Source organism: Panthera onca, chromosome F2, assembly GCF_046562875.1.
Source record: "Panthera onca isolate mPanOnc1 chromosome F2, mPanOnc1 haplotype 2, whole genome shotgun sequence".
NCBI lineage: Eukaryota > Metazoa > Chordata > Mammalia > Carnivora > Felidae > Panthera > Panthera onca.
The window spans coordinates 54,746,683-54,759,291 of NC_138356.1; the positions used below are offsets into that span (position 1 = coordinate 54,746,683).

At 38.4% G+C, this 12,609-nt stretch overlaps 1 protein-coding gene across 4 annotated transcripts in view; it reads left to right on the forward strand.

The window, feature by feature from the left end:
- The window catches only part of PKHD1L1 (PKHD1 like 1), a 159,335-nt gene extending 148,685 nt beyond the window's left edge, over positions 1 to 10,650 (forward strand). For 2 of the 4 annotated variants that reach the window (XM_078441749.2, XM_078441750.2), the window contains exons 74-78: positions 197 to 348; positions 756 to 902; positions 1,245 to 1,398; positions 4,964 to 5,230; positions 9,256 to 10,650. In XM_078441749.2, the coding sequence (XP_078297875.2) occupies positions 197 to 348; positions 756 to 902; positions 1,245 to 1,398; positions 4,964 to 5,230; positions 9,256 to 9,266 (731 nt within the window). In that variant the 3' untranslated portion in view covers positions 9,267 to 10,650. Of the gene's footprint in view, positions 1 to 196; positions 349 to 755; positions 961 to 1,244; positions 1,400 to 4,963; positions 5,231 to 9,255 lie in introns of those variants that run through there. The other 2 variants (XM_078441751.2, XM_078441752.2) reach the window with 2 other exon arrangements.
- The last annotated feature ends 1,959 nt before the right edge of the window (positions 10,651 to 12,609 follow it).

The window sequence follows — 12,609 nt, forward strand, 5'->3', positions numbered from 1 at the left end:
CTTAAAAACATATTCTCCAGAGTTCTCCATTTTCCTAAGCTCATTCATATGACTTTGTCATGTTGAGCTCATGTGCAGAGAAAAAGCTAAAGCATTCCATAATTTGGATGGAGGAGTGCAAACAAAAACTAAAGTGAAAAACTCTCATAATTCTATATTCTTAGATCCCATATGACATATTACTGTTTCCCCATAGGTCAGATGCAGTTATCTGAACTCCAAAAAATTGTTGGTTCTCTTGGACAAGCTGTAATTTCAGGAAAAACCAGTAGTATCCTTGGATTTAATATTTCTTCCATGTCTATCACCAATCCCATCCCCAGCCCAAGTGACTCTGCCTGGATTAAGGTAAGAAAGGGCAACTAGAAAAATATATCTTAGGTATTTAAAACATTGCTGCTTATTTCTTATTTTAACTCTTTATATTTCAATGCAATAATTTAGAGAGCATGTCTTTCTAATTAACGTTGGCTATTTTTAATGGTATACTAAAATGATAAAGTAGTTGAAAAAGGAGCATATCTTCTAAAAAATTATTTATTGGTATAAAATGGTATAAAATGTGATTTTCTTTGAATATTTATAACAGTGCTTCATGAATTTGATCAGGGGGAAATATTTTAAGAAAATTAATTTCACATATTAAGCATATTTTTACGCTTATTACATATTACACTTGGCTTAAGATGAATTTGCTATTGACTGTAATTTATCATGTGAAAACCACTTCATCACTCATGACCGTTAATTTACAGGTGACTGCCCAACCAGTTGAAAGGTTTGCATTTCCTGTTCATCATGTGGCCTTTGTGTCCTCGCTCTCAGTGATCACTCAGCCCGTGGCAGCACAGCCAGGACAGCCATTTTCTCAGCAACCTGCAGTAAAGGCAGTAGATTCAGATGTAAGTTATAACCCAGAGCTTTAACTGAGTGAAGGAATTAAGCTATAAATTCTGGAAGGTGAGCCAACTTCTGTAATCCTGGTATGCTGGCAACCTGAGGATTTCACTACCCCTTGAAAACTGGACTAAAACCTGTGGATATCATATTTTACTGTTTTAAAAATGTTCCTTTTCAATGAACTTGTTCCACTGCCCACCCATATTTGTGAACTCCTTGTACAGGAGAAGCTTCTACAGATTTCAAATTTGTATTGAGGCATTTTAAATAATATAGTTTTGCATATCTTAAAAAAAAAGCATGGGAACAGGACAATTATAATTCGCTATTACTTTTTTCTTTAGGGTGATTGTGTATCAGTTGGGATTACTTCACTGACTTTGAAGGCCATACTAAAGGACTCCAATAATAACCACATCACTGGTCTTAGTGGAAATACAACAATTCCATTCAGCAGCTGCTGGGCCAACTACACAGACCTTACTCTTCTTAGAACAGGTGAGTGTACTATTTTGGATCTTCACATATACATCCACAAATAGGGATAATTGAACAAAGCATTCTATAATACTCTGATCAATAAATTATAGAAATTGGAACACTATACCTGCCTTGTTTCAGAGAACATTTCAGATAACATCTAGCTTACAAAAGTATCCAAAACAAAATAGAAATTAAAATAGGTAATTAAGGAAATTAAACAGATAATCTGAGGCTGTGCATCAAAATTATATCATGATTCATATTTTTATCCATTTGTTGATTTTTCTAAATTTTCACTAAATATGCATTACATTTATAATAAAAACAAGCAATACATAGATTTTCAAATTGAAGAAAAGGGAGGATAAGATAGGCTAATATAACTTTAATGCCCCATGCAGGGGTTCAGAGTTGGACTGAAAAGTGAGTTCTAAGCTTTCTGAAAGCCATTACAAAGGAGAAAACATAAGCATTATGATTCCACAGTGCCCATCAGGAAAAACCAGTAAACAAACCAGTTGTTGCAGAGAATTATAACTTGCTCTGAGATCAGAACAAATGTGTCCTATGAATTTTCATAAAGTATACCAAATGAATCTGTATGAAGTGATATCTTCAATATTACAATAAATAGTTATAACTTCCACTGTGATGTTTCTTATATTATCGTTATACGGGTTGATGGCATAACTCCAATTGGTAAAAGCCTTCCTACTGAGGCCAAAACAGATTGTAGACTATCTACTGGTGATAGATTGTAGAGTATCTAAAAAAGAGAAATAGATAAATTACTTATACTTGAGACAGGCTTCTGTTAATCTGTTTACCATTAGTCTGGGCCATTTAAGAACTTTATAGGCCCTAACTTCTGAAAAGTTATATTGGTACTCCCCACTTCTTACCACTGTTCTCTCACACATATATACATACTAAAGGTGAGAATAAAGGTAAAAAGTGAAGAGTAAAATAAGTAAAAGGAATTCCAATAATAGTCTGATTCTTTTCATATCAACCAAATATCAAAGACAAAAATCATTGCCCCTAATATCTTTTTTCTTATTTTTTTACTTCTTCTTGCTTTGATGGTACCCTAAACCAGACAAGCTTGGTCTGCCTACTAGGCAGCAGTATCTCAACCCAGTGTTCGATGGGACTCAAATGAAAATGAGTTGTGATCCTAGACAGGTACCTAGAATGCCCTATACACTTGCTGGTTAAGGGCAGAGCCTAAGTCTTTCTGAGTCAGTGTAAATGGTAGTAGAACTGGGATCCTCTTCTGGGAAGTGAGGCACTTAACAAGAACCCAGGTGAAGAGAAGGTTGCCCACTGCCTCATGAAGGTGGACCCAAATGGTACCCAGTGGCAAAAACCCAACCTGGATGCTATGTTCTTCAAAGTGCCACTTCCAAATAGCAATGTTCCAAAATAACCAGTATCACTGGAATGCTGAAACAATAATATAAGTTTTGGTGTTTTATTGTGATAACAAAATATCATTCCCCTTTTATACACTAAATTTTCCTTCCTAGTGCAAAGCTTCCCTCGAAGTATTTATCTGACTGCTATGGAGAACAGCCATTGCTTCTAATCTCTTTCCTACTTTCTTACTTTCATCAAGTGTACGGTCTCAGTTCTCTGGTTGTATATAGTAAGGAACACCAACGACAGTCATCTCTTCATTATCTTTAGATCAGTTATCTAGTTTGTAGATTAACCACTATAAAATTGTAATAACAACAAAGCACATGAGAAAAAAATAACAAAGCATCGTTTTTGTAACTCTTTCTGGTAGGCAACCCCCATAGTTACTGGAAGTGGGAAATCCCCTTGCAGATCAGCGGAGAGCCTGACAGTGTGGCCCCACACCCTCTTCTACTTTTAGCTCAATAAGAAGCAAAGCAGGGGCCAAGATAGAGAGGAGGTATGGGTTGTGGTTTCTCACACAGAAAATGGGGATGTGAGAATTAAGTGAGAAAAGGGTGGAAGAAGAATAAAGTAAACAGCTGAATCTGCATCTTTGAGCAATCTGGATAAAAAATAGTATTCCTAGTGGATAACAACATTTGGGACATGTTTACCTGGCAACCTATATGATATAAAGTGCTTGTTTCTGTTCTTATTGCTACATAACATACCAGCCCCAAATCTAATGGCTCAAACAACAACCATTTCACTTGCTCACAACAGCGTGGGCCAGGAATTTGGACAGGGATGGCTTATATCTGCTCAGTGATGTCTGGAGCTTTAGCTGGGATAGCTTGACTGAAATCATATCCCTAAGGTTTTGATTCTGGATTTTAGCTAGGTTCTTCAGTTCTCCTGCAGGGAGTGGCCTCTCCACAAGGCTCTCTTGGGCTTCCTCACAGTATATATAAAACATACTGAAAATACAGTACATTTTAAGAAAAAAATACGCCTGCCACGAAACTTCAGTTTTTTTCAAACTGAAAAAAGGAAAGACTTAAATACGCCATTGTCATGGATTGTAATGGTGGCAGAAAATTCTATAGAACAAGGACCGTCTGTCTTGAAAGTTACAGAATGCACTGGCATTGTTTGTGAAAGCACAATGAGGTCAAGATCTAACTATACTCTGAAAGAAAGGAAAGGAAAGGGAAGGGAAAGGAAGGGAAGGAGAGGAAAGGAGATGGAAGGGAAGGGAAGGGAAGGGAAGGGAAGAAAGAAGGAGGGGGAGGGAGGGATGAAGGGACAGAGAGGAAAAGAAAGAAAACAGAAATGATTTTTTTAAAAAAAGATAATAGGAGAGGAATGAAAACTTCAGGGTTGGACAAGAATTGCAAACTCGGTATGGTAGCCATTATTAATGACAGCAGGAGTTGTAGAAGCAATTATGTCAAGGAAAAATATATTGGTTATCTCATGTTCAAAACCGGGGAGATTTAACATATGGATTAAAAAATATTTGGATAAGCTTTTTATGTTCCACATTCTAAAAATATCTAAAAAGTTTCCTTAAGCTTGTCTGCATGGAAGTAAGAAGAAAGGGTCACAATCGTGCAACACAAAAATAGCATCTGACTTAAAGGAAGTGTGAAAAACAGTAAAATTGTTGAATCAAAATGGAGGGCATATGGTTTTTGTTGTACTATTCTTCCAACTCTTCTGTGATTGAAACTTTTCAAAATAAAAAGTTTAGTATTTCGGTATCCACCCCCATCTCCCCCAGCTGAGGCTGAGGCTTCTCTACTGCAGGCCAAGTATCCAGGGATGGAACAGAGGCTCAGTATTTTTACTTCCTTTCCCTACTGTCCCTCATTTTAAGCAGCCTCTCTCTAGTCCTGAGCACTAGGAAGATACCCCTAAGAAGCAAGTACTGATGCTACAGAAAGAAAATCTAGCCAGATTTCCCCTGCCCACAGTTGATGGGCAGTTGGAACTCTGACTCTGAGACCTCCTCTATGCGTGTTTATACTTCAATGAATCTATTTGGCTCAATTTCCAAAAATACTTCATTAGGAATTATACAGTACGTTTAAGTCAATGAAAACTTAACTGGGTCTGTGTGAAAACAAACAAATTATAAAAGGAAGTCAAATTCTATAATGATGTTTCTTCCTAGGAAAAAATTATAAGATTGAATTTATACTGGATGATATTGCCCGGGTGGAATCTGGGACTCTGAGCCTACCAGCACAGTCTATCGCTAGTGGTGTTGGCACCAATGGTGGCAGCAGCAGCAGTGGCAGCAGTGACAGCAGCAGCGGCAAAGCATCGACTGTGGGCACAGCTGCGCAGACAGTGATTGTAGTAATTAGCTGTCTGATGGGAAGAGTGTTGCTCTTGGAAACATTTATGGCCACAGTCTTGATTTTGAACATAAATCTAGGTAAGCATAGTTCAGTTCTTATGTAATGTATGTATATGTCTCCACATACTGAGGTTCCAGTAAATGGTTACTAAACAGAGATCAAGGGCACAACCATTGTGCATGACACCACTGGGAACACAGAGACATGGTCTTGGCCATTGAGAAAGTAATAGCTTCAGTGGTGGAGATAAAGACAACCTTACAGGAAATGTTATTCACATTACATGACGGCATATGGGAATGTGGGGAATGAGAAGATAATGGTGGGCTCTGTTTCAGTTACAAGGGGCAGAAGCTCAGCTTGAATTGGTTTAGGCAGTAAAATGAACTCACTTAACTGAGAAATCCAGTTGTGATTTCTGCTATAACTAGACCTAAGCACTTACATGATGTCATCCAAAAATTATGTCTCTCCATCTCTGGGCTCCATGCTCCTTGATGGTAGTAGATTCACTCTCAGGCAGACTGACCACCCCCAAACCTCATGGCAGGGGTACCACCTGTGTCTTCATGTACGTTCTACCAGCCCGGCAGCTAATGCAGAAAAAGCAAACGTCTTTCTCGACACTTTCAGCAAAATCCCAAAGCAGTATCATTGACCTAGTTTGGGTCACACATCCATTCTTTTTTTTTTTTTTTTTTTAATTTTTTTTTTTTTCAACGTTTTTTATTTATTTTTGGGACAGAGAGAGACAGAGCATGAACGGGGGAGGGGCAGAGAGAGAGGGAGACACAGAATCGGAAACAGGCTCCAGGCTCCGAGCCATCAGCCCAGAGCCTGACGCGGGGCTCGAACTCACAGACCGCGAGATCGTGACCTGGCTGAAGTCGGACGCTTAACCGACTGCGCCACCCAGGCGCCCCCACACATCCATTCTTGAGCCAATCACTAGGGCCACCGGGTGCTGTGTACCCCATCCCAGCTAATGCCAAGGTCATTTTTCTCATCTCTCAGGCTGATACTTCTTAGGCTTCTTTCCTTCAAGCTCCACGTCCCTTCAAGTTGCCCTATGTCCATCCATAATGTTACAGATCTGTTCCTCCTTTAAAGTCTTGGGGCTCCACTTACAACTTCTTCTTTTTTATTACTTCTTTCTTGACCTTTTATAATAGCCTCCTGAATTCCTGGCTTCCGAACTCCTCACTTTCAGCCTATCCTCCATATAGCTGTCAGATTTATGTCATGTAGTGATTTGTCATGTCAGATCCTCAAAGATTCCTCACTACATGCAAATTGTAATCAACACCAAAGGTCCTGAAATCAGTTTTGAAGATTTCCTCCTGTGACAAATCATTCCTAGAAAAGATTCTTACCATCCTACGTATTCCCTCCCTTTGGGCTTTCTCTGCTCATGGCATCCTGCCAGGCCTTGCTGAAGATCCAGCTCCTCCACCAGGTTTCCCTTCTTTCTTCCCACTCACTAATACATGTAATTCTCTTCTCCCTTGTTCTCCAGTTATGCTTTGTTTCTACCATTATTATAGCCTTTCCTGTGGTATACTTGTATTAAACTTACACAAATTCAAATCTACCTTCCTTCACTAAATAAACTGTGAGTACTCAGAAGATAAGACCACATACCGTATTTATCATAGGTGCTAAAAATGTGGTTTAGTTGATTTTAAATATTAAAAGGGGGACAAGTCCTGCCTGCCAACATAGGAGGAAATGTTGAGTTGGGGTAATATAGGCAAACAGTAAAAAGCTTAGATTGGCAGGTATTAATCAGTTTGCAGTTGATCTAATAGGGGAATGATGAAGAGTTTCTGACAGATTAATGAGATGAAAGTATCACATAAAGAATACTGATAAGATTTAAGAAGATGAAAACGGTTCTAGAGATTGGTTGCACAGCAGTGTGAACATACCTAACGCTACTTGTCCACTTTAAAAATGGTTAAAATTTGGGGTGCCTGGGTGGCTCAGTTGGTTAAATGCCCGACTTCGGCTCAGGTCATGGCCTCACGGTTTGTGAGTTTGAGCCCCATGTTGGGCTCTGTGCTGACAGCTCAGAGCCTGGAGTCTGCTTTAGATTCTGTGTCTCCCTCTCTTTCTCTGCCCCTCCCTCACTCACTCTCTCTCTCTCTCTCAAAAATAAATAAACATTTAAAAAATTTTTAAATAAATAAAAATGGTTAAATTTTATGTTATATGGATTTCACCCTGATTAAAAATAAAATTTAAAAAATAAGGGTTGATCTATACAGAACCAATACAGATCTCCAAATATCAAAAGATGATAAATATTCTAAGTTTTAAGATACCTAATTAGATTCTTATATTTGAGTAATAATCAAAATCCAAAGAAAGATTTAAGAAGAAATTTGAGATGGGGTAATAATTTAAAAGGATACTGAAGAATTTCAAGCAATAAAAGCCAAGACCAGAATTTAAATTTAAACATAGATAAGGTCAGGATGAAGGGACACATTGAGGCTGGTTCTGGGAGTAGCAGAACAAACTGGAGGCTGGGGTTTCAAGAACAATGATCAAACAGGAATTATCTGTTCTTTCCTCTTAATGGCAGAAATTAATTAGGAGACAGCTGTCAAGGGAGAAGTGTGGTTTGAAGAGACTCAGTCCTGGCCTCTTATAGCTGAATAAGGGTGGGTTTAGAACTAAGGGACAAGAGGGAAATGATCAGCACACAAGTTATTGTATTTTTATGCCAGAATTCTAAAAGAAGCAAAACCAGATGTCCATTTTACAATAGCATGACAGGTACTGCTTGAATTTGTTTCTTCTCAGAAGCATTAAACTATAAGGTATAACTACTGCTTAGTATATCTTTGTGCATTTTGTATTTACTCACTAAATGCATTGTTTTCTAATTATCCTCACTGACTTTCAGCCTGCTTGTTCCCAAAAACTTTGGAATTATATAAAATTCAGAAAATTCTATTTTCAAGTCATTAGTAAATAATATTGTTCCTGGCATTTTCTCCTCCCCCCTCTTCCCCCCCTCCTCTCCCTCCTCCTCCCCCTCCTCCTCCCCCTCCTCCCCCTCCCCTTCCTCCTTCCTCTTTCCTCTTTTGAATGTTTATTTATTTTGAGAGCAAGACAACATGAGCAGAGGAGGGACAGAAAGACACAGAATCCAAAGCAGGCTCCCGGCTCTGAGCTGTCAGCACAGAGCCCAATGCAGAGCTCAAACCCATGAACCTCAAGGTCATGACCTGAGCCGAAGTCAGTTGCTTAACTGACTGAGCCACCCAAGCGCCCCTATTCTTGGCATTTTCTTTAGGACTTTTTTCCTCCGGATAGAAAAATTAATCATCTTCTCCCTTGCTACTAAATAATCGCTCAGTAATCTATCCTTCAATTAAAACATAAAATGATTTAAACACCACTGTCCTAGTCTTGGGCTACTATAACAAAATACCACAGACTAAGTGGCTTTCTCATGGTTCTGGAGGCTGGAAATTTATTTCTCATGGTTCTGGAGGCTGGAAGTCTGAGATCACGGTGCCAGCATGGTGAGGTGAGGGCCCACTGCTAGGTCACTGATGGCGCCCTCACAGGATAGAAGGGCCTCAGGAGCTCTGGGGGTCTCTTTTATAAGAACACTAATCCCATCATGATGGTTCCACTCTCAGGACTTAAACACCTCCCAAAGGCCCCACATGCAAATACTATCTCATTGGGTGTTAGGTTTTCAATGTAGGAATTTGGGGGTGGGGTGCATTCACACCATACCAACTATTAATGAAATGAAATGCTGGGATTTTTATAACTTTGCATTCTGAATTAACACTTCTATTTGTAAGAAAGTCATGAAGTTCCACTAAATAAAATGACATCTTGAATGTGAAAAATACAAAATTTAAGCACCATTATTGTCTCTCCCCAGTTCCACAAAAAGAGTGCATTATTGATTCTAACAATACATGGTCAACTTTGAAATACTAATTTTTTAGTACTGCTTTTGCCCTATTAACCATACCATGAAATATTAGAAATGTTAAATGAATGAAACATATTTTAAACCACACTAGATGTTACTGCTACTTAAAAAAATATTTGTATTGTTTTCACATTTCAGGATGCAACTAAAAGTGTGCTGTTCTGAAGAACAGGCTGAAAACAAAAACACAAGAGCTGCTTTTTACGAGCTATTTTATTGCGCAACAAGAAAAAGCCTATAGCGTTTTCAAGAAAATAAGCGAAAAATATTTTTATAATATATAAAAATGTACTAATTAGCTTTCATGACAAAAATCAAATTTCTTCAAAATATAAGTCTTTTGATTCCTTATATTCATATGTTCTTATTTCATTTAAAAAAAAAAAACTTTAAGAAATCTTTGATTTGGAAGCAGATATGCCACCTCCAAGTTGCTATACCTACAAATCATAGAGTCCTTTATGTGTGCAAGAGCTTGTCTAGTTTTGACTTACCCACTTTTAGGTCAGATTGGAAGCATTTTGAATTTGTGTATGTACTGGGGGATCTGACTTCCTTTATCCATTCATGACGCTCTGATTTCCAATGATCTAAACCATTCTAATTTCTTAGGATTTTGGAGAAATGAGATTTGTTTTATACCTTTTTCAGACAAAGTTGCTGATTTTCAGATCTATAGTAATCCTGTAAATTCTAGATTGCCCTGGATTTCTGGGCCTGCCAAACCCTGGCTACCATTCTAAGAGTTTTTGTTGTTGTCTCTGGAGCAAACTTTTGGAAAAAGCCCAAATTATCTCTGCTTACGTTCTTCCCACTCAAAAATGCCTCAGCTATGAGTGTAGCTTCCTACAACCCCATGCTATAGCACAAGAAATACGTATTTTTAAGAGAATAAAATAAGGGAATGCAAAAAAAAATCATAATTAATGTAGATAAGTTAACCAAAAGCTCTCATACTATGAAAATTGTACTTTTTACTCAGAAAATTCTAAAGGAAATGCTTAATTTTGAGGAAGAACTATCAATAAAGGCATTGTAGCTATGTCCAGAGCAAGAAAAGCTGATACTCAGAAAAGTTACCTTCCAGCAAGTAACAACACTAAGGAAGCATTGGGAACAGCTGCGAACATTCAACAAATTTCAGACCTTTCTCTTCTGTCTGCTATTTCCTAGTATATTCACCCCACATCATTGTTAATCTTGGTTAAGAAAAATAGTAAACATTTACCAGGTAGCAAATCCAAATATCTTTGTATAAATCTGGCATTTTGTTCAGTCAAACTGAACAAATCTATTTAATCAAATCTATCTATCTAGTCAAATCTATTTAGCATTTACTAGATACGAGACATTCTAGTGAGAAGACTACAGGGAATAAGATGCTGTCTCTACTTTCTACCAGCTCACAAAGTAGTTGGGGAAATAGTCCTGGAAAAAGGTAACACTGATGCAGTACAGTATGTGAGGACCACAGCTCAAGGGTGATGCCTGAGATGAGTGTTGAGGAATAAAGCATGAGATGAACCAAGGAAGGAAGAGAGTCCTGGCAGAGGTGTGGTGGCAAGAACGAAGGCTGAACACCAGTAGATGGTGAGTTCCTTGAAGGCAGGGCACTCCTTATGCAGCATGTCTTCCTGCCGTGTAACAAAACATCCAGCACTAGTAGATCCTGATTCGCTGTTTAGTGGACAAATGAAGCATGGAATGTGGGGAAATCAGCAAGCGGTCTGATGTTACTGGAACACCAATCTGACATAAGGAACGGCACCAAGCAAGGCTGGAAGGAGAGACAACAGTCTTCTGTGCCATGCCATCAGAGGAGCTTGCATTTATTTTGTAGGTCCTAGGGATGCAGTTTTAACTAGGTATTAAAATAGAAGTTTTGGCTAGGATACATTTTAAAGGGGGGGGGGGGTGTACCAAACAAAGATGTACAACCTTTTTAAGTAGGTAGCCCAGAAGAGTAGATTGGAGGATTTTTGGAGAGCAGTTTTTTGGAAATAGCTATGCTGAGAGACCCTTTGCAAAGGGGAAGGATTGGATGTACTAGCTTGCAATGCCAAAGCAAGAGACAAGGATTTTAATTAGGCTTATGGAAGCTCAGAGGTTTGAGGCACGCAATGGATTGGTGTCGGACTCATTGCTGTTAAGAATCCTAGACAAAAAGGTTTTAAATAGCCTTCATTCATAAGCTGGCCACCTTTTAAAAAAAATGTTTCTTTGAACAATGCTGTCTTAGAAATTCATTTTTAATTTTTTAGAAATACTTTTTAATGTTAGAAGTGGCTATTTACTGGTATATTAGGATTGTTCTATCCACGATGTGAAAAATTCATAAAAATAAATATAATGCTTCCACTTTGCTCAATGTAAGAAACAGGATAAGTTAATAAGAAAGAAAAAAAAAAGAATGTCTTCCTATATTTCTGATAAGTAAAACATTTATGTCTTGTACTACTGTTTCTACTCTTTTCTAAGCTCTATCACTTTTGATCATTGCAGTGACTCCCAGACGGTGCATCTACTACTACCACTGCGGTGCCTGAGTGGCTCAGTCGGTTGTGCGTCCGACTTTGGCTCAGGACATAATCTCATGGGGTCAAAGCCCCTCATGGGGCTCTATAATGACAGCTCAGAGCCTGGAGCCTGCTTCCGATTCTGTGTCTCCCTCTCTCTCTGCCCCTCCCCCACTCAGGCTCGGTCTCTCTCTCAATAAACATTAAAAAAATTAGAATACTACTAACAATAACAATAAATAAAGATTCACCACATGCTTACTATGTGTCAGACATATGCTGAGTGTTCTATATGGACTCTTTCCTTACAATAACCCTGTGAAGTCATTGTCCCCTTTTCCAGATGAGGACACTGTTGAAACCTAAAAAGATTTACTAAAATGCCCCAGTTCACAGAGCTTCCAATGGTAAAGCTAGGATTCGATCTACCTCCAGAACCAAGTGGCAGCATTTCACTGCTTCTCACTTTTCTTCAAGCACTGGAAAGTGTTTCATTCTGAAGAAGTTTTTCATAAAACGTATTTATGTCTAAGACACAAATTCTAGGTTTATACTTTATGACCTCTATGGCCTCAGGCATGTTCTTAGTTTTTCTCATTCTCGGTTTCTTCACACGTAAAATGTGGAAAATATCTACCTTGCAGTGTGGTATTTGAGGACTGATGATAGCATGTATATGAAATTCAATAACAGTGCCTAACAGGTGGTAGGTGGTAAATGGTAGCCACTCTTGCTATTTTTAGTACCATAATGTTGCCTATATCATGTCAATCCCTGGCCCAATAAATCATTAGACTTATTACACCAGAACAAGGTCTAGCATGTAATAAACACTGTGAGTGTTAATTAAATAGACTCTTAGGCTGGGCACAGGCCACCTAGAATAAAGACTAGTTCCCCATCTCCCTTGCCATTAGGAATGACCAACTTTTGTGTAGTAAGTTATAAAACTGGAAATAATCTTGTGGAATATTGT